The sequence below is a fragment of the Macaca fascicularis genome, chromosome 15 (assembly GCF_037993035.2).
Source record: "Macaca fascicularis isolate 582-1 chromosome 15, T2T-MFA8v1.1".
NCBI lineage: Eukaryota > Metazoa > Chordata > Mammalia > Primates > Cercopithecidae > Macaca > Macaca fascicularis.
In genome coordinates, this window is record NC_088389.1 from 37,252,889 (window position 1) to 37,279,968 (window position 27,080).

The 27,080-nt window shown below is 47.0% G+C and overlaps 1 protein-coding gene, 1 long non-coding RNA gene and 1 pseudogene across 5 annotated transcripts in view; 1 reads left to right on the plus strand and 2 right to left on the minus strand.

Moving 5' to 3' along the window:
- Positions 1 to 26,399, minus strand: part of LOC123569178 (uncharacterized) — a 42,435-nt gene extending 16,036 nt beyond the window's left edge. For all 3 annotated transcript variants that reach the window (XR_012424430.1, XR_012424431.1, XR_010581451.1), the window contains exon 1: positions 26,312 to 26,399. This is a non-coding gene — a long non-coding RNA (uncharacterized lncRNA). The remainder of the gene's footprint in view (positions 1 to 26,311) is intronic.
- Positions 16,576 to 18,179, minus strand: LOC102131156 (adenosylhomocysteinase-like; annotated as a pseudogene).
- The window catches only part of MEGF9 (multiple EGF like domains 9), a 113,218-nt gene continuing 110,806 nt past the window's right edge, over positions 24,669 to 27,080 (plus strand). For both annotated transcript variants that reach the window (XM_005580930.5, XM_045373740.3), the window contains exon 1: positions 24,669 to 25,378. In XM_005580930.5, the coding sequence (XP_005580987.2) occupies positions 24,775 to 25,378 (604 nt within the window). In that variant the 5' untranslated portion in view covers positions 24,669 to 24,774. The remainder of the gene's footprint in view (positions 25,379 to 27,080) is intronic.

The window sequence follows — 27,080 nt, forward strand, 5'->3', positions numbered from 1 at the left end:
ACTGGTTCCACAGCCACCAGGATGACTTGGGTCCACGATTCTCATCACCATTATATAGCCCAGCTATGACCCACCCCCTGGGGACCCAGGGAGTCAGGACCTTCAAAATCTAGGGAAGGCAACAGTGACTTCAGCTTCCCCTCGTCATGTGGGAGGGGACCCTTCCTTTCTCCTGAGTGGGCCCTCTCCTAGAACCCGCAGTAGATGTAGGATGTCAGTGATCCCCAGCCTGCTCCTTAGTGAGGAAGCCTGGCTTCTGTTTCTCATTGTGACATGGCAGAGACAGGAATTTCAAGGCCAGAGGGCATGGATGTGCTTTCCAGCCCCACTTCTTACTATCGCGAGAACCAGTGTGGGCAAGGGATGCCATTTTGCATGTTGTCATGGTTTTTCCTCCACTTAACATCACCATTTGCAATTCACTTGTTGCTACATTGCCTTCGTAATTATCATTTTAGTAATTGTACATTATTTGACTGAACAATAGAGTTTACGTAAAAAGCTCCTTACTGTGGACTCTTTAAGTAGTTCCCAATTTTGTGTTACCACAAAAATTGCTGCAATTAATATCTTTTGCAATATGACTTTTTGCTTCTGTTGGATAATTCCCTCAGGAAATGGGGTGAGTTTTGACTACCTCTTAGACGAGAAGGATATTGTGGTAACAATATCCTTTTTGGCTTAGCAAACAATGAAGAAGACCAGAACTATCCTTCGGGAAGAAGTGCTTAACTAAACTATGCTACCTCTAATTAATGAAATACTAGGCAACTATTTAAAGAAATTAGGATTACTTTATAATAGCCAAAAATGGAAGCAATTTAGATGTTCATCAGCTAATAAATAGACAAAATATGGTATTATATCCATACAGTGGAATATTACTCAGCCATAAAAAGGAATGAGATACATCCTACAACATGGATGAACCTTGAAAGCATTACGCTACATAAGATAAATTAGACACAGAAGGCCACATATAATATGATTCCATTTGTATGAAATGGCTAGAATAGGCAAATCATAGAGACAGAAAATAAGATAAGCAGTCCCTGGGGGCCAGGGGAAGGGGTCAATGGGGCATGATTGCTAACAGATACAGGGTTTCTTTTTGGGATGATGAAATTGTCCTGAATTAGGTAATAGTGATGACTGCAAGAAAGACCTCATGAATATGCTAAAAACTACTGACTTGTACACTTTAAAAGGGTGAGCGTTATACTGTAATAATACTGTAAAATTCTCAATTTTAAAAAAAGAGGAGGGTCGGGCACGGTAGCTCATGCCTGTAATCCCAGCACTTTGGGAGGCCGAGGCGGGCAGATCACCTGAGGTCAGTAGTTCGAGACCAGCCTGGCCAACATGGTGAAACCCCGTCTCTACTAAAAATACAAAAATTAGCTGGGTGTGGTGGCAGGCACTGGTAATCCCAGCTACTTGGGAGGCTGAGGCTGGAGAACCTCTTGAACCCGGGAGGTGAAAGTTTCAGTGAGCCAAGATTGTGCCATTGAACTCCAGCCTGGGTGACAAGAGCAAAACTCTGTCTCAAAAAAACAAAACAAAAAAACAAAAACAAAACCCAACAACAACAACAAAAAACAAATGAGAAAGATATAAATGCATTCACACCATGTATTACTCATTGAAAAAAGCAAAGTACAGAATAACATCTATCCTATGCCATTTTTGTGAAAGTCTTTTTTCTGTATTTCATGGTCAAGATTGTAGGGCTTCTTCTAGAATATGTCAGTCTTGCCTTCACTCTGCCATAAGTTCAGGCAAGAGAGCAGCTCCTTTCTCTAAAGAGTAGAGAGCACCTGCCATGCACCAGGCACTGTGATAATGTATAACAATTTATGTGTAATGTATAATTATTCCAATTTTTCACATGGCAAAACTGTAAGGTAAGAGAGATGAGTGACTTGCCAAGTTTACACGGCAAGGACAGGAATGAAAACTCAAGCCTGTCTAACTCCAGAGAAGGAAGAGCTTGGGCTCTTGGAATCTAATTCTCAGCTTTGTTTGTTCCTTGTGGATTGTCAGGCCAAGGACCTGGAGGCTGCTCCACTTCAGGAAGCACAGCTTACAAGAATGCTGGTTTATGAATTTACACTGAGACGTTGTTCATGGTCCTTTATTTGAGAATGGTAGCAAGTGGACGTCAGAGACTCATCTTGCCCCAGGGGTATGCCATATATATATATATATATATATATATATATTTTTTTTTTTTTTTTTTTTTTTTTTTTGAGACAGAGTTTTGCTCTTGTTGCCCGGGCTGGAGTACAGTGGCGCGATCTCGGCTCACTGCAAGCTCCGCCTCCCGGGTTAACGCCATTCTCCTGCCTCAGCCTCCTGAGTAGCTGGGACTACAGGTGCCCGCCACCACCCCCAGCTACTTTTTTTTGGTATTTTAGTAGAGACGGAGTTTCACCGTGTTAGCCAGGATGGTCTCGATCTCCTGACCTCGTGATCCGCCTGTCTCGCCTCCCAAAGTGCTGGGATTACAGGTGTGAGCCACCGTACCTGGCCGACGCCCTACATTTTGGTGGAAATATTTCAGTAGCTCCTAACTGGTCCACGCATGTTGCCTGGATGTTCTATGCACCTTCACAAAGCTGTCCTTGCTAGGTTACTAACTAAAAAAGCCTTCCTGCCTACCAGCTGGTCAACAAACTCCTACTTCCCCATCAAAACCCAGCTAATATGTCCCTTCTGTTTTCTTTTTAACAACACCATTTATAGATCCTCCAACTAGAGCCTTTTTAATAACACTGGTAATGTTATCACATATTGAGCTCCCATTATCCGCTAGGCAATTTTAAGTATTGATATACTTGTTCCTTTTAATGTTCATGGTAATTATGCAATACAAGTATAACTATTTACATTTCTTCCAGGTGAGGAAACAACCTCGAGATGTTAGGAAATTTGCCCAAAGTCTCACAACCAGGACATGAAGAAACAGATCTTTCTGACCCCAAAGTTCGTACTTTCCCCTTACACCACATCCCCTTTTCCTTGCACCGTTCACTTTGAATTGCAAATACTGCTTGTCACTTGTCACCATCTTCACCATTGCCCCGCAAGCCCTAGTAGGCAGGTGGTGGCTCTGATTTCAGGACTGCCACCCCATTGTCCAGTACAAGGCCTACTCTCATGTGGCGATCCTAAAAGTTCCATAGCAGTGAATTGTTTCATTTGCAGAAACACAGCTTGGAAAATAAAAGCAATGTGTTTGTCCTTTCCCTGCAAATGGGATAGGCCCACTGTCTCCCCCCGTGGAGGTGATAAGGGGGCAGGTCTTGCCTCCTTGAGGACTTGTAGATGTTTCCTGAGGACCTGAGAGCATTTCTGCTTCTGAGCTGCCTTGGTTGCCACTGCCAGTTAATGTGAGCTGCTGGGAAAGCCAGCTTCATGGCTCTGCTGCGTGTGGATGCCAACCACTGACTCCAGCCAGCTCTCCTGGAAATTGCCCTGAAATATTAAGGCTAGTAGAGGCCCACCAAGGATGGAGGCTGCATCACCAGCTTGCTGGATTCTCACTGAAGCCCAGCAGGATTTTCACTGCAGAAACTAAGCTTGTTAAGACCTCAAGCTTGGCAGTCAGCTCTAGCTTTGAAAATCTCCTCTACCACTTACTAAATCTGTGGTCTCTGGGCAAGTTTCTCAACCTTTCTTAGCCTCAATTCCCTCATCCATAACAGGAAGTAATTGCCTCCTTTTCTAGGCTGTTGATTAAAAGAGATAATGCACATAAAACCCTTCCATTGAGCCTGGCACAGGGCCTGCATACAACAACCCCACCACAAATGATGATAACAATGATGATAATTGTTATCGCAACTGTCCATGGCAAATTTTTTCTTGTTTGCAGTTAAGAATCCTGATATGGCTAATATTAGTTGGGGGAGCAGAATAGTTTCTTTGGAAGGACAGGTTGTTTCAGCTAGATGAGTAGTTTTCCCCAGTCCAGGACCAGTCCTGCCTGAGAAAGTGATCTCCCACCTTTGGGTGTGAACATATGCTGTTCTAGATCCCAATTCCTGGGAAGGCAGAGGCCTGGTCAAAGCAAGACCTGTACTTTCTTGAATTCCAGGAAGCAATTACTTCTGTATCCCAACCACCTACCTCTAGACGGAGCAATTAACAATTATTAAACTAATTTATTATTTTTTGAAGAAAGTGAATAATAATTTTATAGTGAACAATATTTAAAAGTTAGAAAGTATTTTCTTAGGGTTTATGATACTTACATTACTTAAGCACACAAATACCCACAAAAAAGAATGTGGGCTTTACTGAAATTTTACACAATTATTTCTTGAACTCTTCCAGTTTTCATCAACAGGGCTCCAGGGAGAAACTGATTGACTTGTGCAGTCTGAGTTTCCAGTATTTTCCCTGGACATTCTTTCATATATACTTTTCTATATTTTGATGGATTTCATTTCGTCATTTTAAAGTTTGTCATAATATTCTTTCAAATGGGGGCCAAAGTTTGCCCATCCACCTGTCATTTGGGACCTGGGTAGGCCCCACTTTATGTAATCATGCACAATACTAGCAACCTTTATTTTTAAAAAGATTTATTTATTTACTTATTTTTTGAGACAGTCACACTCTGTTGCCCAGGCTGGAGTGCAATGGCATCATCTTGGCTCACTGCAACCTCCACCTTCTGGGTTCAAGGAATTCTCCTGCCTCAGCCTCCCAAGTAGGTGGGATTACAGGTGTCCACCACCACGCATGGCTACATTTTGTATTTTTAGTAGAGACGGGGTTTTGCCATGTTGGCCAGGTTGGTCTCAAACTGCTGACCTCAGGTGATCCACCCGCCTCGGCCTCCCAAAGTGCAGGAATTACAGGCGTGAGCCACCACTCCTGGCCTAAAACAAGATTTTAAAACAATTTTGGAAATACTTCTTCAGGATGAATCACTTAGATGTGGACTCAGGAGCCAAAGGATAGGAATAGGTTTTTCTGCTTTTGTTTTTTTTTTTTTTTTTTTTTTTTTGAGACGGAGTCTCGCTGTGTCGCCCAGGGTGGAGTGCAGTGGCCGGATCTCAGCTCACTGCAAGCTCTGCCTCCCGGGTTTTTACGCCATTCTCCTGCCTCAGCCTCCCGAGTAGCTGGGACTACAGGCGCCCACCACCTCGCCCGGCTAGTTTTTTGTATTTTTTAGTAGAGACGGGGTTTCACCGTGTTAGCCAGGATGGTCTCGAACTCCTGACCTCGTGATCCGCCCGTCTCGGCCTCCCAAAGTGCTGGGATTACAGGCTTAAGCCACCGCGCCTGGCCACTCTGCTTTTGTTACTAAAGGTTGGATTATCTTGAAGATAGAGAAAACCAGCTCACAGAGATCCTCCATGCACTCACTTCTGGTCTGAAATAGGAAAAAAATACAGAAGCAATGCCAAGGAGATGACAAGGCAATTTTCGCAGAGCCAGGCAGCATTTGCTGGAAGGGGCTGGACTTTTCTTTTCCATGGGAACGTTCTCAGCTGATATCCCAGTCCTCTGACTGTCAGTTTGTGCAGGACTACTCCGCCCCCGCCTCAACTGCCTTTGCAGGAATTGTACAGTGGCAGTTGACACAGAGCCGGACGCGCTCTAGAACCGCCCATGAATTCTGGAGAGTCAAATGCCTGTGGTGGTCAGGAATAATGTCCTACCTGAACAAGGTGGCATGACCTGGGAGATGGAGAACCACACTGACCAGGCAGGGCCCCGCTGTCAACCTGCTGATGCAACAGGTACCCCCTCCCCACCTGGATGGCAGATTTCTTAATTTACACAACTATAGATGCATTTATTTGGCCTAGGACTTTGATTCCTTTTTTTTTTTTTTTTTTACATATACAGTCTCACTCTGTCACCCAGGCTGGAGTGCAGTGGCACCATCTTGGCTCACTGCAACCTCCACCTCCTGGGTTCAAGCAATTCTCCTGCCTCGGCCTCCCAAGTAGCTGGGACTACAGGTGCGCACCACCATGCCCAGCTAATTTTTGTATTTTTAGTAGAGACAGGGTTTTACCGTATTGGCTAGGCTGGTCTTGACCTCCTGACCTCAAGTGATCTACTGGCTTTGACCTCCCAAAGTGTTGGGATTATAGGTGTGAGCCACTACACCCGGCCAGGACTTTGACTCTTGATAAAATATAGGACTCCTGGGAGAGGGCACAGTGCCATTTTTATCCCAGAGTGAACTATTTTACCAAAGCTGACTCTAAGAACAGGCCTGGTTGGGGAAGGAGGCGAAGAGGCCCCATGAAGATCCTGAAAGCAAGGCAGGGCATCGTGGCTCACGCCTGTAATCCCAGCAGTTTGGGTGGCCAAGGCAGGCAGATCACTTGAGGTCAGGAGTTCAAGACCAGCCTGCCCAACATGGTGAAACCTCATCTCTACTAAAAATACAAAAATTAGTCGGGTGTGGTGACACAAGACTGTAGTCCCAGCTACTCAAGAGGCTGAGGCAGGAGGATCACTTGAACTTGGGAGGTGAAGGTTGCAGGGAGCTGAGATCACGCTGCTGCACTCCAGCCTGGGACACAGTGAGAGTTTTTATTAAAAAAAAGGAGAGAGAGAGAGAGAAAGGAAGAAAGGATGGAAGAAAGGAAGGAAGGAAGAAATGAAGGAAGGAAGGAAGGAAGGAAGGAAGGAAAGAAAGAAGGAAGGAAGGAAGGAAGGAAGAAAGGAAAGATCCTGAAAGCAAGAAAAGGCGCCCCGTGAAGGAGGCTAAGCTCATGGTCTAGCCTTCTATAGTTCACAAAAACTCTTAAAACCTAGGCTTCCTTCTCTAGTTACCTCTGCCCCAGGGGGCTCCCTGAGAAGAACAATGTGCTTTGGGGGAGCAGCAGACAAGCTCCCCCACCTCCGAGGTCATTCAGCCCAGAAAGAAACCTGGGATGGGCGTTTCCTGTTGGATTGGAGAACTGACTGAGCTGCAGTTGCAGTGGATTTGCCCCAGTGGGCACCTGGCCTTCACAGTTAGCACCATGATGATGCTGTGATTTCTGCTTTGCTGTGGCTCTGGTTCTCTAGAAGCAGAATCATCACCATGATTTAACCTTTAGCCCAGCTCAGCGCACTAGACTGTGGCTCAGACCAAAACTTCCTTTCAGATTCTATCTCTCTCATTTGCTATATTCTACCTATTCTGGGTTTTCTCCTCCTCAAACACACACAAAGCTTGTGTCTGTCTATGAGACTCTGCATTTCCCATTCTCTCTCCCTTGTCTTCCCAAGCCTGCCTCCTCATTCTCATTCAGGCCTCAGCTCAATGTGCACCTTTTCCCAGAGTGCTTCCTTGACCATGCTTGTGAAGGTGACATGCCACCCTGGAGTCATTTCCTATCCCGTTATTAGTCTGTATCTCCTTCTTAGCACTGTCATTTTCTGAAATTATCTGATTTATTTATGTACCCATATGCTGTCTGGCTCCCTAACCAGAACATAAACTCCATGAGAACAGCGACAGGGCCTTTCTGTTCTCTGCTAAGAGCTGAGAACAGTGCTGGCACAGACAGGGGATCCATCCAAAGATCGCAGGCAGAGCCGTCCTTGCCTTTCCTCATTCGGCTTTATAGTTTTCCTCCTAAGTGGTATACAGATATTGGCTTGGCAGTGAATAGAGCCAGGCAGCCAACCCTGCATGGAGACCAGGGTTCCCGCTTAACTTAGCAGCTTCACAAGGGGTGAGGCCTGGGCTCCAGGGATCTGAGCTGGACCCAGTGGACAGAAGTTCGCAGAGATGGACTTTAGTGTAATAGCAAAAGGACTTGAGAACAGAGCTGACAGGAGACAGAATGGGGACGCCGCTGCTAAACTGCACCAGCTCCATGCGGGTCCATCCCGCCATGGTCCACTCACAAACTTCTGCTTCTGTGCAGCCTGCCCACCCACCTGCAAGCTCACGGAGCTCATTGGTCACTGGAACCACTTCCCAGCACAGAGGGTGGGGATTCGGCATCACTGGGAGAACTAAATTGGATGGTCTCTGAGGGCCATTTCATCTCCCATTTCAGGGGCTCGGCTGAGAGCAGTTTATTTCTAATCCTGAGGACTGCAGGGCCTCCAGGGAGGAGAGGGTGACAGACTGAGTTAAGCTGTTAATAGTGCCCTGGGGTTAAAGCTCAATGACCCACAGTGCCAGTGCACTGATTAGTGACCACATCTGCCCACCTGCTGTTTGCTTAGCAGGGCGAGCTGCTCATCTGAATCAGGAATGCAGCACCAAAAAGAAATATGCGTTCCAGGCCTGGTTCTGCTGCCAAGTTATCATGTGAGCTTGAATAAGTCCTTTCCTGCTCTGAGCCTTGGTGTGTCTTTCTGGAAGAATGTTTGGATTAGACCTAGATGCTTTTTTTTTTTTTTTAAATGGTGTTTTGCTCTTGTTTCCCAGGCTGGAGTGCAATGATGTGATCTTGGCTCACCGCAACCTCCGCCTCCTGGGTTCAAGCAATTCTCCTGCCTCAGCCTCCCAAGTAGCTGGGATTACAGAAATGTGCCACCATGCCCAGCTAATTTTGTATTTTTAGTACAGATGGGGTTTCTCCATGTTGGTCAGGCTGGTCTCGAACTGCTGACCTCAGGTGATCCACCGGCCTCGGCCTCCCAGAGTGCTGGGATTACAGGCATGAGCCACTGTGCGCAGCCTGACCTAGGTGCTTTTTAAGGCCATCTCTTCTAACTCTAACATTTTAGGATTCTACTAGTGAACCTCACACATGAAAAAAGTTCCATCCGTGGCAAGAGCTCGTGCCCAGGCTTCAATTCTTCAGCAGATCCTCTTTCTTAACTGACAGCCTGGAAAGGAACCAAGACCCCTGACCTCTGTCATTGGCAGCTCAAGTCTTCTCAGAGAATCTATGTTTATTCACAGCTCTGGCTAGGCAGCTGAGAAAAGTACATGGTCTGTCAGTGGACAGATCCTGAGCTGTCCATCATGAGGGAGATGAGCTAAGTCTAGAAGCCACCTGGGGGCTGTCCCACCAGCACCCCCAACAGGTCTACTCATCCAAAGGGCAGGAAAGGGACTTTGTGCCTCTGCCTTTGATGGTGTAAGGACTCCTTGGGCAACATTTATGGCCAAGACCTCCCTGCAAGTGGCAGCCTTAGGGTAGCCTCCCTGTGGTCCTAAACCTGGAGCAGGAAGGGAGTGTAATGACAAGAAGCCCTTTCATGAGGCCCATGACTATTTCATGATGTGATGGTTTCACTGAGCTTTCCTGAAACTCAACTCATCTTTGGCACAGCCATGTAGGAAGATCAGGGAAGCCTGACACTGCATTCTGGGGCCATTTCTGTCCTGAGTCAGCAATTTTGTTTTCATTCTGTAGGGTTCTTGTAGGAATGAAATATTCAGAAAGCCCACCAGTTGAGTAAACATTTCTCAAGCATCTTCTCTGAGCTAACCCCAACTTGGGAACTGAGGATTAAAAATGAATTTATTAACTTTTTAATGTTCTGTGCAACATATATACCTACACAGACACAGGACATAGATTCTGTATTCATAGAGGAATAGGCTTTTCACAAAACATAAATCTTTTAGATCACTGCTAAATGGACTGATACATTAGCTTTAAGGGAATATACTTCTCATGTTTGAAAAAAATATTTAAAAGGAACCAAGAACCCTGACCTCTGTCATCGGCAGCTCAAGTCTTCTCAGAAAGTCTTTGTTTATTCACAGCTCTGGGACATAGTCCCTGCTCTCAAGCAGTTTGGATAAAATCCTTTCACCCCTTTGAGCTTCAGTTCTGCAAAATGGGAGTGATGATCCCATCCAAGGCTGCCAGATTTAATGGATCAAATCACAAGATGCCTAGTTAAATATGAATTTTAAATTTAACTGGGCATCTTGCATTTTATCTGATAATCCTAGCCCTACCCAAACTAGTACTTTTTATAAGGTACAGAAGGAATAATACGTGAATTAATGATGTACAACAGTGCTTTACAGTTTATGGAGTTCTGTGTCAGCGAGAAGGGTTTGGATGGAATGACTTGATGTAAGGGGATCTCTTGCAGGTGTATGATTCTATTCTCATGATGAAGATCCTGAGACATGAGGAGAAAGGCTCAATGCTGCATCCCTCAAGAACACTTTTAATTCCAGGACAGTGAATACAAAACCCTCAATGGCAAAAGATGGAGCCTGGAGCAGCGCATGTGAGAAAGCCCTGGGGGTTTTGGCTCACAGAAAAATCAAAACAGGACCCCTTAGGATGTAAACTACATCTGCGTTTTCTGGCCACATCCTCAAAAGGATGGTGTCCAGAATGCTGTCATTACTCAGACTCCCACTGGAGCATTAAAAGGAACAGGAATGGGCCTGGTTCAAGGAGCCTGAAACCAGCAAGTGTCCTGGCAGGGACAGGAGTGATGAGCAGCGTTTGAACTGGAGATCTGTGGACTCAGGGGACATAAGCAATAGGCTTCCCATCCAGCATGGGTCCTGCTTTCTGGAAGGTGCCACTCCCATCAGAGGTTGCCACCAAGCCTTTGTTTTGGTAAAGGGCCCCAAGCTGACATTCCTTTTTGGTCACCGTCCAGCTCGGAGAAGCGGAACACCAACAGTAGCAGCGATTGTTCAAAATGTGAAGGCTGAAAAAGGCCTTAGAATCCCCACTCTTGGCCAAGTGCAGTGGCTTACACCTGTAATCCCAGCACGTTGGGAGGCCAAGGCAGTCAGATCACTTGAGTTCAGGAGTTCAAGACCAGCCTGGCCAACATGGCAAAACCCCACATCTACTAAAAACAATACAAAAATCAGCTGGTCGTGGTGGCATGGGCCTGTAGTCCCAGCTACTCAGGAGGCTGAGGCAGGAGATTTGCTTGTACCTGGAGGCAGAGGTTACAGTGGGCCGAGATCGCACCACCACACTCCAGCCTGGGTGACAGAGTGAGACTCCATCTGGAAAAAAAAAAAATCCCCACTCTTTCCTTCTTCTATCTTAGAGATGGGGAAACTAAAGACAGGCTGGGGAGGTAACCCACCCAAGACCACATCATAAGTTAGGTGCAGAGCTGGGACTGGAGCCCATATCTGCTGCTTCCCAACTCAGGGTCAGATTCACATCAGCCCAACCTTTCCTGGGATTCACTCTGTCTGGACAGGCCCTCCAAGCAGCCACTTTTTTCCAAGGCCAATAATCCAGAGATACTGCTGAGAAGCCTTCATTTTTCACAGGGAGGAAAGGTAGTTATTTATTATAATAGTAGTGATGACGATCTGCTTGGGGACAGTACTTTATAGTTTGCAAAATACCTTCATGTCATTTATCTGACCTCCCATCAGTTCCTATCTTCCTACATCCTACGCGTCCTTCACTTGTTCTCAGCCCCTAAATGTGCAGTGACGTCCCACAGTGAGGCAGTTTCTTGTGGTGTTTGGAGCATAGCGTCCAGCACCAAAATGCATGTGATTAAAGCCGGGCTCTGTCATTATGAGTTGCGTGATCTGGGGCAAGTTATGTAACAGAAGTTAACTATGCCTCAGCTTCCTCATCTGTAAAGTGGGGATGATAGCAATAGGATCTATTTTATAGGATTCTTATGTGAGGATTAAATGATTCATTTATGCTTACAACAGGACCTAGCACATTGTTAGGGCTTAACAACAAGTAGTAGCTGCTACTGCTACTACTACTACTACTACTACTACTACTACTACTACTATTGTTATTATTTCAGAGCTCTGTTCTATAACCCCAAAGCCCTTCTGCTATTCCTGTTGCTCCTTCAAGGCTTAGCTCAAACTTCCCTCCCCTAGGAAGACTTTTCTTTGATTCTGTACCCTCAGCAGAGTTCGATGTTCTCTAATACTTACTGCACTTACTTAAATGTATTATATTTGCCTATTTTCTGGTCCATTTCCCTTACAAAGCTGTGATCTTCATCTCCATCTTTATCCCCAACACCATGCCTAGAGACAGGCAGATATATGTGTTTAATTGATGTTTGTTGAATGAATGAGTGAGTGAGTGATCCTGTGGATTCCAAAATCTAGGAGTAACTTTGTATTTCTGTCTTTCCTTCACCCCACACCCAAACCAACAGCAAGTCTTGACAATTCCACTTCTAAAACAGATTCTGAATCTGCCTCTAAGCCAGTCCAGGCCACCATCTTCTCAAGCCTGGATAAACTCGGCCTTCTGACTGCCATCTGTGCTTCTGTCCCTGCTGCTCTATAATCTGCCCTCATCTCCTGCTTAAAACACTCCCTGACTTCTCTTTGCTCCTAGAATGAAGCCCAGTCTTCTTCCCTGGCTACAGAGTCCTGCACTCTAGCTTGTACCACTCTCTCCTTCACTTAATATGCTTCACCCATTCTGGTTTCCTTTCCGTTCCTTTCCAGCTTCAAAGTCTTGCACTTGCTGTTCCTTCCAGTTTTGACAGAGTTGTCTCCTTTTGCTTTCAGGTTGAATGTCACATCTCAGCAAGGCTTTCCTTGATCACTCTAAGGGGATATTATTCTGTGTCACAGCACCATTTTTATCTCCCTCGTAGCACTTGCTTAACCTGTAAATATCTTGATTATTTACCCATTTATTTGTTAATTGATTATCTTACTATGTTGTATGCACCTTTTTTTGTTGTCTTGTTCACTAGGGTATCTCTATATCAGTGTTTAATACATTTCTGCTGAATGAATGAATGAATGAATGAATGAATCCTCCTAGCAACACAATAGGTAGACCAGGTATTGTATGCTTATTGTACAGATGACAAAACTGAAGCTTAAAAAGGTCGATTCTTGCTCTAAGTAACATAGGCTGGAAGTAGACCAGCCAGGCCTGCTAGATCATGGACTTTTTTTCCCACTAGCCCATTTTACCTTGAAGGGAGATAGACGGAGGGCTGGGAACCCATCTTAGCTGATTCATAGACAGTTCCCCAACATGGGACCGGATGGCAGAGATAACCAGTTCCTGCCTCTTAAAGAGGTCGTGCTGCCAGTATGTGACAGTTCCAAATTCCAGACTGCACTTGAGGCGTTGCACACACCCAATAAACACTCCATAATCATAAGAAAAGTTCAGTGGCTGTTTGAGAAAGGAAATCAGACCCATGGGCCTGAGAGGAGGACTGATCTACCAGGACCCTCTGCAGAGCCTGTTCTAATTTGGGCCTGAAGAAATGGGAAAGATGTTTCTAATTCCTTTACACGAATGTGACCTAATTTGGAAGATTTTATAATTCCTAACGTCCCAACTGCCGCCTGAGAGCAGATCCTCATTATTGCTATCATTTTATTATTATTTGAGATGGAGTCCCGCTCTGTTGTCCAGGCTGGAGTGCAATGGCACAATCTCGGCTCACTGCAACCTCTGCCTCCTGGGTTCAAGAGATTCTTCTGCCCCAGCCTCCCGAGTAGCTGGGATTACAGGCACCTGCCATCATGCCTGGCTAATTTTTGTATTTTTGTAGAAACGGGGTTTCACCATGTTGGCCAGGCTGGTCTTGAACTCCTGACCTCAGGTGATCCTCCCACCTTGGTATTGTCATTATTTAAAATCTTGCCTTGGCCATTGTTAAGAAGCTGGCAGTGGGGTGCCATTTCTGTGATTCTAGGAAGGAAGTTCCTAGAGAGGGAGCTTGGGGACATAAAGAGAGCCTTGGGCCAGAGTCAGAAGGTGGGAAGATCCATCGGTGTCCAGCCAGTAGACTCTAGGCCTCTCACTGGCCCTCAGCTGCCTCCTTTGTATGGACTGATTTGAGTCTGATGATGAATATGACCCTGGCTCTTGACAGTGTGGGATCTTATCAAGATGCTTTACTTCTGCGGTTCTTGGTTAATTATCTGTACAAGGACATGTTTGAAAGGACTGATGCCAAGTCCCCTTCCAGCTGTGATAGTTGCCATTTTTGTGGTCTTTTCAGGGAAACAGTTGCTCTTCCAGAAGTGGATTTCCTTATTATCCAGCCCCCAGAAGCCAGCAAGAAATCAACACAGCTACCTCAAATAGTTCAACAAAGGGCATCATAGTCCTAAAGGCCTAAGGATTTCTGAGAAGGAGTCAAGTGCTCATTCCTCCAAGTACTCTCTCAGTCCTAGAAGCTACCCTCTGACAGGCACATGCTCCAGCAAAGGAGGCTCTTCAAGAGGGCCGAGGCCATGGAAGTCAGAGAGTATGACTCTTCTGAAAATCTAGAAGTTCTGGGCATTGAACCCAAGGACATTGTACCCTCCTGACCTTGACCGTCTATGTGAGAAGGCAAGGTATAGGAAAATCAGACACATACCAAGGTCTTCTGAGTGTTCATTTCAGGGCAGACTTTGGCTCAAAGCTTTATATTCATTTGACTTTGAGGCCTATGAGATAAATATTATGATCCCCATTTTACAGAGGAGGAAATTGAGACACAGAGCTAAAGTAACTTGTCCAAGATTATACAGCTAGAAACACCAGATTTGAACCCGGCATTCTTTACTGCTAAACTACTGTCTCCTCTAATAATACAGCAATGAAAAAAAAACCTCAAAGCTGAAGAACAACAGTAGGCAGTTGTGGAAATCTGGACCTGAGGTCTAAAGAAATGACTACAAATTCTATGCTTTCATTTGTAAGCATGGTGATCTGGGACAAGTCATTTGACTACTTTGAGTGACAACATACTAGCTTTTAAAGTGGGGGTAATCACTCTTTCTACTTCACAGATAAGGCTAAAAAGATTAAAAGGGGAATGCACAGTGGTTCAAGCCTGAAATCCCAACACTTTGGGAGGCTGAGGGGAAGACTGCTTGAGACCAGGAGTTGAAGACCAGCCTGGGCAAGATAGCAAGACCCCACCTCTACAAAAAATTTTTAAAAGGTAATGTGCACCTGTAGTCCCAGCTACTCGGGAGGCTGAGGCAGGAGGATCACCTGAGCCTAGGAGTTTGAGGCTGCAGTGAGCTATGATTATATCACTGCATTCTAGCCTGGGTGACAGAGCAAGCCCCTGGTTTTGTTTTGTTTTGTTTTTGCTTTTTAATTAAAAGGCACAATGTATGTGAAGTGTTTAGAATTGATTCCTGGCACATAATAAGTATTCAGTAAATGTTAAGTCTCCGTCATCGTTGTTATTGTTGTTGTTGTTACTATCAACATCTTTTCTCCAGGTTGTTGTCAAGTTCAAATGAGATGATGGCTGGGAAAGCTCTGTGCTGTGCACCTGTCAGTAATCCCCTTTATTACAATGATAGCAACCTAAGGGATAGAGTTATTTGTGAAGCTCCAACCCTATTCCTCCCCAAATTGGTTCAAATTCTTTGTATTGCAGCCAACACTGATGACGAGTGAGGGTTTGACTTGGTGCCCACTGTGAATGACGTCCTTCAATAGATCTCCAAGAACTGTAGCAAATGCTTTTCTGGGCTTATTTTAGCATCAGAGGACCTTTGAAGCAGGATTTCAACATTTAGCTTCATTGTTTGGGGATGGTGCCTTGCATTTAATGTGGGTTTACAACTTGAGCCTTTCTTCCTCTCATCCTCTTGAGATACCATGAGGGCAGGTCAGGGATGTGGTTGGCAGAGACATATCTCCAGATTCAAATTAATGCTATTGTTGATTGTTATTGATTTTTGAGAGTAATAAGTGCTCACTATAAAAAAATTGGAAAATGCAGAAAACTATGAAGGAGAAAAAAGTTAAATATCCATAATGCAGTCACTCAGAAGAAAAGAATGTTAACATTTTGGTGTATTTCCTTTTGGTATTTTATTCTCTGCATATATTATCATTTACATAATTGGGGGTCATGGCATAAATAGTTATATTAACGATTTTTTCCACAATTTTATATCGTAAGAATTTCCTTCATAAGTATCTTTTTATTTATTTTTTTTGAGACAGGGTTTCACTCTGTCACCCAGGCTGGAGTACAGTGGCACCATCTCCACTCACTGCAACCTCCACCTCTGGGGTTTAAGTGATCCTCCCAATTCAGCCTCTAGAATAGCTGGAACTACAGGTGCAACCACCATGCCAGGCGAATTTTTCTGTATTTTTGGTAGAGATGGGGTTTCACCATTTTGCCCAGGCTGGTCTCGAACTCCTGAGCTCAAGCAATCCGCCCGCCTGGGCCTCCCAAAGTGTTGGGATTACAGGCATGAGCCACTGTGCCTGAGTATCATCTTTTTTTTTTTTTTTTCAGTTACCAAGATTTTTATTTACCCACTTTCCTGCTTTCTTTTAACATTATAAACCAAATTATTATCTTTTTGACCCAGGGTTGTGATAGGAACCATCTTATTACAAAGTGGTAGCAGATCTATGCCTGCTTTTATGTTTTTATGGCCCCTCTGGCTGTCACTTCTCTGTCCTTTCTCAGTTATCACTTTAAAGTCTATTCTGACCCCTGTAAAACAGGGACTAAAAGTACCAACCTCATTGTTATAAGGTTTAAGAGAAGGCCCAGCCCTAAGCCAGGCTCTCAGGAAAAGTCAAACAACAGTTCCTCTTTGCCCTTCAATGTAGCTCCTTCTCATCTGCCATGGGCTGAGGAACCAATGAATCTATAAACCAAGCACACGGATATAAGTCCACAGACCCGGAACCTTACCTGAATGGTAAGGTACACGGGCTTTGTGACTCCACTACCAACTTCCAGACTAAGGAAGGACTGACTTAGTGAGCAGTTCCAAGACCATTCAACTCATGGTTCCCTGTGGATGCCTCCCTTGTACCTCCATCATGACCAGGGCTTGACGAGAGGCCTCTCAGTTCCCCCTGCCACACTTGATATAGTGTGAGGGATGCTGCAGAGGCCAAAAACTGAGTGACCAGCCCCATCAATGGGAGACACTGACAAATCAATCGCAAAGTTGGTGCCATTTGCTCTTAGGGAGAAGAGATGGGGCCTGAGCAAGGACAGCAGCTGGAAGGTGAAGGGCAGGCCGGACTCTCAGCAGCAGTAGTGATCCAGCTTGAAGGGGCCATCGCGGGATGTGCTCAGCTACTGGGCTTGCTTCTCAGTTAGCTTGGTCAATTTCACATTCAGCTCGCCCAGCCGGGGCTTCAGCCACTGCCTCATCCAGTTTCTTGAGCAGGAAGTGAACCCCAACGGGGTACTTGTCTGGGTGGGTCCACAGCTCAATCTACACCATCACCTGGTTGATGAAGGAGTTACACCCCACAAAGCTGGGGCAGCCCATGGCACAACCCAGGTTGACCAGCCAACCCTCAGCCAACAGGATGATGTGGCACCCATTCTTCAGCCAGTACCAGTCCACCTGGGGCTTGATGTTTACCTTCTCCACAACATTCTTGTTGAGCCACCTGACATCGATCTCCACGTCAAAGTGTCCAGTGTTACACAAGATGGCATCATCCTTCATCTGCTCAAAGTGCCGGCCAAGGATGATATTGACACAGGCTGTGGTGATGACAAAGATGTTGCCCTCCTGACAGGCCTCGTCCATGGTGGTCACCTTATAGCCTTCCATGGCAGCCTGCAGTGTGCTGATTGGGTCAATCTCAGTGATGATTACATGAGCCCCAAAACCCTGCAAGGCCTGGGCACAGCCCTTGCCCACATCGTCATAGCCTGCTACCACTGCTGCCTTGCTGGCAATCATCACATCTTGGCCCACTTGATGCCATCTATGAGGGACTCCCGGGCAGCCATGGAGGCTGTCAATTTTCCTCTTGGTGATGGAGTCATTGACTTGATGGCAAGCTCCTTCAGGATTCCATTGGCTATCATCTTGTATAGGTTATGGACCCTGGTTTTGGTCTCCTCAGAGATGCCTCAGATGCCCGACATGAGCTGTGGGTATGTACTTGGTGTGGACGAGGCTGGTAAGGTCACACCCATCATCCAGAATCATGTTGAGGGGCCCGTCCTTGAAGTACAGTGTCTGTTCAATGCACCATGGGTGCCTCTCATCTGTTTTGCCCTTCCAGATGAACACTGGCATGCCAGCCTTGGCAAAGATAGCCACTGCATGGTCCTGGGTGGAGAAGATGTTGCAGCTAGACCACTGCTCCTGAACGCTCAGGGAAATGAGGGTCTCAATGAGGATGGCCATCTCCACAGTGACTTGCAGGCAGCCAGCAATGCAGGCGCCCTTCAGTGGCCTGGAGGCCAAGTACAGCTCCTGCATGACCATCAGGCCCGGCATCTCCTTCTCCATAATGTCTAGGGCCTTGTGTCCCCAGGTGGTCAGGCCGATGTCAGCAACTTTGTAGGGCAGTTTGTCAGACACGCTGGCGGCACCTTTGATGGACAAGGGCAAAGGGGACTGGGCCTCGGTCTGGGGACAGGCACTGGGTGGGCAGTGCTGGGCAGGCAGCGCTGGGCAGGTGAGTATCATTTTTTATAGATGTATAGTATTTCTACATAGAAACATCATAGAGCACAAAGTACTCAACTAATCCTTTGTTAACTGTTTAGATTTTTCTAATTTTTATAATTATATAACACTGGTGAACATTTTTGTACATATATATTTACATCTGATTATTTATTTCCCTTGGGTAGATTTTTTTTCTTTTTCTTTTTGGGACAGGGGCTCCCTCTGTTGCCCAGGTTGGAGTACAGTGGCATGATCATGGCTCACTGCAGCCTCGACTTCCCAAGCTCAGGTGATCTCCCACCTCAGCCTCCCAGGTAGCTGGGACTACAGGTGCACACCACCATGCCCAGCTAATTTTTAGTATATATATTTTTTTTTTTTAGTAGAGACGGGGTTTCACCACATTGCCCAGGCTGGTCTTGAACTCCTGGGCTCAAGTGATCTGCCCACCTCAGCTTCCCAAAGTGTTGGGATCACAGGCATAATCCGCTGTGCCTGACCTTTGGATAGATTATTAAAAGCAGAAATAATGGGCCAGGTGCACTGGCTCACGCCTGTAATCCCAGCACTTTGGGAGCCCGAGGCAGGCGGATCACCTGAGGTCGGGAATTCGAGATCAGCCTGAGCAACATGGAGAAACCCCATCTCTACTGAAAATACAAAATTAGCTGGGCATGGTGGCGCATGCCTGTAATCTCAGCTACTTGAGAGGCTGAGGCAGGAGAATCGCTTGAACCCAGGAGGTGGAGACTGCGGTGAGCCAAGATCGCACCACTGCACTCCAGCCTGGGCAAAAACAGCGAGACTCCGACTCAAAAAAAAAAAAAGTGGAAATAATGGGTCAAAGAGTATAAACACTTTTAAGGCTTCCTGGAAAGGTTGTTTCACTTTATATTTCTATCAACGTGAGAGACCATAACAAATATTACCAGTTTGTAAAAATTGTTGCCAAATCAATAGGTTAAAAAAATGGCAACTCCTTATCTCAACTTGCAATTCTTTAATTATTCAAGTTGCATATGCAGTATTTCATATTTCTTAGTCATTTGTATTCCTTTCTGTGACTTGTCTGTTAGTGTCCTTTGCTGGGCCGACTTTGTGAACAGTGGCCCCATAATCCCACAGTTGTCTGCAGAAGATGCCAAACCTTGCATTTAGCCACATCTGATAGGAGGCCAGCCCCCGGCAGGATTAGAAATAGTCCATGTCAGCATTGCTGTTTCAATGAAACAAGAAAGGGGAAAGGTGTCTGTGTTTTATTGGAGTCTGGGAGATGAAGTTATTTTGCTGAGCCATATCTATCATATTATTATGCTTTATTTTATTTTCTCACTCCCAAAGCTTCTCTTTTCTAGCAGAAGGGTTAAATTTGGTGCATGTGTAGCCTTTCTTTTAGTATGTGTTCACTGACCTCCTACTATGTGCAACGCATAGCGGCCACATTAATGGACTGTAGTGATAGAGAAGAGCCTGGGCTTTTGAGTCACAAGGGCCTTGGGCAAGTAAGTCCCTTAAGCTCTTGGAGGCTCAGTTTCCTCTTCTTCGAAGTGCAGATGATAGCCTGTCTTTGAGGAATAAATGTGTTATGAATGTAAAACTCCTGGAACAGCATCTGCCACATCATAAGACTTCATAGACAATTAAAAAAAATTTTTTTTCAAGATGGAATCTTGCTCTGTTGCCCAGGCTTGAGTGCACAATCTCGGCTCACCGCAACCTCTGCTTCCCAGGTTCAAGCAATTCTCCTGCCTCAGCCTCCCGAGTAGCTGGGATTACAGGCGTTCACCACCACACCTGGCTAACTTTTTTGTATTTTTAGTAGAGATGGGGTTTCACTATGTTGGCCAGGCTAGTCTTCTTTTTTTTTTTTTTTTTGAGACGGAGTCTTGCTGTGTCGCCCAGGCTGGAGTGTAGTGGCGTGATCTCGGCTCACTGCAAGCTCTGCCTCCCAGGTTCACGCCATTCTCCTACTTCAGCCTCCCGAGTAGCTGGGACTACAGGCGCCCACCACCACACCCCGCTAATGTTCTCTATTTTTAGTGAAGACGGGATTTCACCATGTTAGCCAGGATGGTCTCAATCGCCGGACCTCCTGATCTGCCCGCCTTGGCCTCCCAGAGTGCTGGGATTACAGGCGTGAGCCACCGTGCCCAGCCTGGCCAGGCTAGTCTTGAACTCCTGACCTTGTGATCCATCCACCTTGGCCTCCCAAAGTGCTGTGATTACAGGCGTAAGCCACTGCGCCTGGCTCACAGACAATTCTTGAGCCATTTCTGCGTATTTGACACTGTGCTAGGTGCTGACTATAAAGTGAGAAATCAGATGGGGCCCTTTACAGCATCTCCTTTGCCTAGGAGAAAAGTCAGGCTGCACATTGGCTCCAACAAGGCCCTCTCTGACTCCTGCTGTTCTGTGGTCCTTCCCTAAGCCTTTGGCTCCAGGTCTCATGGGCCTTAGCTACAGTTCTGGGGCAACAGAAAAAGTGCCAGTTGATGTTCTGTTACACAGAGTGTCACAGCTGTAATTTTTTTCTTTTCTTCTTACCATTATAAGTATTTTCCCTTTATAGTTAAGGGTGTCAGTGGGAGCCAGCCAGCCTCAGTTTGATTTCTAGCTCTATTATTTACTAAGTGACCATGGGCAAGTTGCTTAACCTGCGTCCTAGTTTCCTTATCTGTAAAATGCAGATAATAATAGACTATAGACTGAATGTTTGTGTCCCTCTAAAATTTATACGTTGAAATCCTAACACCCCATGTGAAAGTATTTGGAAGCCTTTGGGAGGTGATTAGGTTATGAGGGCAGAGCCATCATGAATGGAATTAGTGTCCTTTTAAAGGACACCCAGGGAACTCACTGAATCTGCTGGTGCCCTGATCTTGGACTTCCCAGGCACCAGAACTGAGAGAGATATATTTTTTGTTGTCTACAAGCTACAATCTACAGTACTTTGTTGCAGCAGCCCGAATGGACTAAGACACAGTAGTACCTACTTCCTGGGGTTCTTAGGATTAAACAAAATAATTCATATGTAGCTCTTGGTATAGTGTCTAGCACAGGCTATGAGCTCAATTATTTACTATTAATATTTGCTACACTGTCCTCATAGCTACACGTACAATGACTTTATATGATTAAGTTTAACTGGTATAATAATACCTTTGTCTGATGGCAGCTATGTAAGGTGTTTCCAATTTTTAAACACAAACAAAATTCCTAAGAAAGTCATCTTGTAGTTTAGAGATTAAGGAAGATTTAAGATTAAGGAAATTTAAGAATTAAATGTTGAATGGACATTAATACATTTAAATTACTAAAATCTTTCAAAAAATTCAATATTTTCTATACATATTACAGGCTAATTATCCCATCTTAAAAGCCCTGGCATGGATGATCCTTGCCTAAGGCAGAGAGCTGACCTGAATCACTAGACAAGGTCTTCTAGTCATTTGCTCTGTGTCTCTCCTGGCCAAGAAGCTGCATCAGCTTTTTCCCCCTTGCCAGAGAACCTCTGATACAGCAAAGCTCAGGGCCAACCCAGCACTTTTCAGATATCATTTGGAAATATCAGGTAGGGCAACTGTCAGGCCATGTCACCTGATGGGGAACTTACAGGGCAGGGGTTTCTGCTCTGGTCCTTCAGCCAACAAGGCTCAAAGTTAGCAATAGTATAACAAAAATATGAACCTACACACCTTGAGCACTGTCTATGTGCTAGGCTCTGTAAAACCATTCTCCTCAATCCTTAGCTCAACAAATGAGAGATGATTTATTGGCCCCATTTAATAGTTGAGAAAACTGGCCTGGCGCGGCAGCTCATGTCTGTAATCCCAGCACTTTGGGAGGTCTAGGCGGGAGGATCACCTGATCTCAGGTGTTCGAGATCAGCCTGGCCAACATGATGAAACCCCGTCTCTACTAAAAATACAGGAATTAACTGGGCCTGGTGGTGGGTGCCTGTAATCCCAGCTACTCGGGAGGCTGAGGCAGGAGAATGGATTTAACCTGGGAAGCGGAGGTTGCAGTGAGCCAAGATGGCGCCATTGCACTCCAGCCTGGGTGACAAGGGTGAAACTCTGTCTCAAATTAAAAAAAAAAAAAAAGAAAACTGAGGCTCAGAGAGGTGAAAGGTTTCCTCCAAGGTCACAGAGTTGGCAGTCACGAACCAAGTCTGTCTGACTCTAAAGACACAAGCTCCTCCCACAAGCACCACAAGACTTCAATTAATTCAATTTAACCAGCATGGGTTAGCACTTACATGTGTTACCCCTGCTAGGTACTGAGAACAGGGAGAACAGCCGATGTAAGAGACAGACACATAAATAACAAGTTCTAGTATTAAGGCTGATGCATGCCTATGAGAAGTAATAAAGCCATGTGGGCAATTCGATTTATCCTGTTGTATATATTTCTGAAAGCCATCCTTAATCCTTTTAGGAAGAGGCAAGGATGAGGTAAATTGGTAGATCAGGGCTGTAATCAATGCATAAACAAGGGGTGGTGGGGATATAAGAGGGGAGAGATTAATTCCCACTCAAATCCAGGAACGTCTTTTAGAGAATGTGGCATTTTGGTTGGGGTTTGAAGGGCCAGGGAGGATCAGCAAGGGAATACTTCCAAAGCAAAGTAAAAATAGAACCTTGGTTAGTGCTTGCTAAATATTGGTCCTGAAGACAGAACACTCACCTTCTCCCTCATTCCCGCTGTCTTATATACACAGACCTATCAAGACACACCCATACATAACCACAAATGCAAAAACACAGAAAATACACAAAAACACACACCAGTACACATGCACAGATTATTAAGACACAATGTATAAAAATAGATACAATCCCCCATACTCATAAACTCACGCAGATACATACAATACTCATACACACAAGACTCACAAACATGTTTATGCATTCATACACAGCCTCCCCCACCCACTGTTCATGCAGGAAAATAAATGCATGCTTTCATTAACATACACAAGTTCACACATAAAAATCTCATCCTGCCGGTCTGGTTGAAGACCAGTGACTAATGGGAAACCATGCACAAAGCCAAACATCACGTAGGGGAGGCCGCGATTGGGTTAGCAGTGGGGCTTGGATTAAGCCCCATCAGATGACAAACCCGCCCTGCCTGGCTCCCCCTGGAAGCTGCTGAGCCGAAGCAGCAGCGCCTGACCTAGCTCGGATCCTGGGCGGATGATGCGAGGCTGCGTGTCCGAATTCCAGCTTGATCCAGGGTTTAATGTCACCCAGGGTCAAGCTCGGCTATTAGCCCCACCCCAATCCCTGCAATCAGCCGGAGGCTCTGGGGGCACTGAAGGGCTGTGGCCTGGGGCTGCTTTCTAATCCTAGGCTTGCCCTGGCGCAGAATGCTGAGAATAGTTAGCAATAATGAGGGTTACAACAGTGGGCCAGGGGCTGGGCTAAACCCTTTATGTCCATGACTTAATTCTCACAACAGCTCTGTGAGCGGGGTGAGGGGTGTCCTATCGTCTCCATTTTAGTGGTGAAAAAACCGCGCTCAAGCGACAAAACCATTCAGCAAGAGACATCAAGTTGAGGTTCAACCCTGTCTGATCCTATTCTTCCTGCGGTTTAGGGAAGTGTGCTTGCGAGACTGTCTCCTCCACGCAGGAGGCCTGCACCTTCTGCCCTGAGGGGTCTCCACCGCCCGGTCCCGCCCCCTCGTCCAGCCTGACACACAACCTGGCCCACAGCAGGTTTCTGGTGACGGCGTGGGTCTCGGTTCAGAGAGGGCCTCAACAAGGGCCTCAGTTTCTCCATCTCTGAAATGGGAATGGCGGCAGAGACCTCGCAAGGCTGCGACCAGGCTCTCTGGAGCAGCAGAGGGCATGTTAAGCTCTACATCGTCGCTGCCGCCGCCCTCTCCCATCGCGGGGTTCCCGCGTGGTCCCCGCCCGAGCCGGGGTACGGCGCCGGCGCCCCATTGTTCAGGAGGGCGGAGACGCTCCCGAGTGCTGATCCACCCCCGGGTCGTGCTCGCAGCCCGGTGGAGCAGATGACTAGGCCCGGCGTCGGCCGCGCGGGGCGCATCCTTTGTCTGCTCCGCGGCGCCCGGTGCCCCAGGCCCGCGCCCCACTCCTTGGGCAGACAAAGCCGGGGCCGCCGCGAGCCCGGCGGGCTGGAGCTGGGCTCGCACCACCCTTCTCCCGCCTAACGGACCGCCTCCTCTCCTGGACGTCCTCTGATTGGCCCACGGGCCCACAAAGAGGCCGGGAAGCGGGAGGATCACGTGCGCGACCCTGGCCTCCCATTGGTTAGGCGGGGCTGCCAATCGAGGAGGGCGGGCGGTCCGTGCTTGGTCCGGTCGCTCCCTCCGCGCTGGGGCCCGCCCGCGGGGCCGGCCGCCTGTCAGAGGGAGGTGGTGATGGTGCGCCCGGTGGCGGCGGCGGCTGCGGAAGCTTCCTCGGTAGGATTGCAGCGAGGAGAAGATGACTGACCAACCGACTGGCTGAATGAATGAATGGCGGAGCCGAGCGCGCCATGAGGAGCCTGCCGAGCCTGGGCGGCCTCGCCCTGTTGTGCTGCGCCGCCGCCGCCGCCGCCTCAGCCGCCTCGGCGGGGAATGTCACCGGTGGCAGCGGGGCCGCAGGGCAGGTGGACGCGTCGCCGGGCCCTAGGTTGCGGGGCGAGCCCAGCCACCCCTTCCCTAGGGCGACGGCTCCTACGGCCCAGGCCCCGAGGACCGGGCCCCTGCGCGCCACCGTCCACCGACCCCTGGCTGCGACTTCTCCAGCCCAGTCCCCGGAGACCACCCCTCCTCGGGCGACAGCCAGACCCGCTTCCACCACCTTTCAGGCGCCGCTCGGCCCCTCGCCGACTACCCCTCCGGCGGCGGAACGCGCTTCGACCACCTCTCAGGCGCCGACCAGACCCCCGCCGACCACCCTTTCGACGATCACTGGCCCCGTGCCGACCACCCCTGTAGCGACCACCGTACCGGCGCCCACGACTCCCCGGACCCCGACCCTCGATCTCCCCAGCAGCAGCAGCAGCAGCAGCAGCAGCAGCAGCGTCCCCCCAACCCCACCTGCCACCGAGGCCCCCTCTTCGCCTTCTCCAGGTGAGTCCGGCGCTCCCTCTCGGGCAGGACCCGTCCTCACCCCAGCCCCGGCATCTGGGGTTGGGCTCTTGCCTATAATTTATCGTTTCTTGCCCCAAAGACTTCTCAGGTTCTGGCTCCGGAGGGGGGATCCCAGCTCCAGCTAGTCCTCCTCCCGCCCCCGATCAATCTGGAAAGTCTTTTGTCCCCCGTGGGCTGTGCTCCCTCGGGAGGGGGTGGCTGCTGGGTGGAAGGCATCTCATCTTCTTCCCAACAGGGCTTTCTGGCCTTTTTCAGAGACCCAGAATGGGCGCCAACTTTTGGGTTGGGTTCGCGCACCCAGCCTCTCTGCCTGGGTTATTTGGGGAAGTTTGAAAGCCCGCATAGTACCTCCTTCAACCACTGGGTCAAAAGCTGAGGGTAAGGAATTCCTCCCAGAGCTCCAGTTTCCCCGTTCATTTCTTCTTGTTTATGTAAATATCAGATGTGTGTGTATGACAGGTGGAAGAAAGGTAGTGAGAGGATTTTGTTTACAAACAGTAGTAGGGACCACTTGAGGGCAAAACAAAAACACAAAAAAGGCATTGTAATTCATGTTGTCCCTGCACATAAGTGGATTCAGTAGGTCTTTTGGGACAGGTGTGTATCTAGGCTGAGCACATTTACAAATTAGGTTAAATCTCTTCCTCGCACCATTTTTTTCTTCCACAATTATAAGGTCAACATGTTTGGACAAATACACAATTTAAGCAAGGATGCCTATTTTTGTCTCCTTAAGCTAGGATGTTCAACTTTGCTGATGCTGATAAATGCCAATTTCTGTCTGAGCCCATGTAGAAAAAGCTTTTCTTGCTGAAGTCTTCAACCAAAGTTAGAGACAACTCCTATTCTTTCCCCGTTTAAATCTAAAGTGGGCCTAGAACTAAAACAAAACAAAACAAAACGAAAACCTACCTTGTCAAGATGTTGGGCAAAAGTTTGAGTTCTCTTGCTTTGAGTTGGGGTAGAGATTTGTCCAAATCGTTTGTCTAGCTGAATCTCTGACCTAAATCTTAGGCTTAGTGATTTACTGTGGAGTCAGGTATGGACTTTGGACTATAATTGTGTAGAGAATTTTCCCACGTGGTTATGAGCCTTAATACAGTCTTGAGCCTTGGGTTGGAGCTTGGCAATGACATAAGTAGGATTATTCACCCATAAAAAGCCAAGTGTGCATCTCTTCCAGCTTCAAGGAGCACATTAGCTAGCTGGGTTTTACCTGTAACCCCTTTTGGCTTTCATATAGAAAGACTGACATTACTGAGAGACAGGAAGCATAGTGGTTGAGAGTATGGACTCTGGAGTTTATTCTTAGGTTTGAATCCTAGCTCTTCCCCTTGTTAGCTGTGTAAGCTTAGGCGGCTCACTGAAGTTCTTTGGACTCAGTTTCTTCGATTGTGAAATGAAGATAATATTATAGTAGTACTTACTTCATAAGGTTGCTGTGAAGACTGTTTTGTTTTTGTTTTTGTTTTTGTTTTGAGACAGGGTCTGGCTCTGTTGCCCAGGCTGAAGTGCAGTGGCGCAATCTTGGCTCACTGCAACCTCTGCTGCCTAGGCTCAAGCGATCCTCCCACCTCAGCTTCCTGAGTAGCTGAGACTATAGGCGTGAGTCACCACGCCCAGCTAATTTTTTGTATTTTTTGTAGAGATGAGGGCTCACTATATTGCCCAGGCTAGTCTT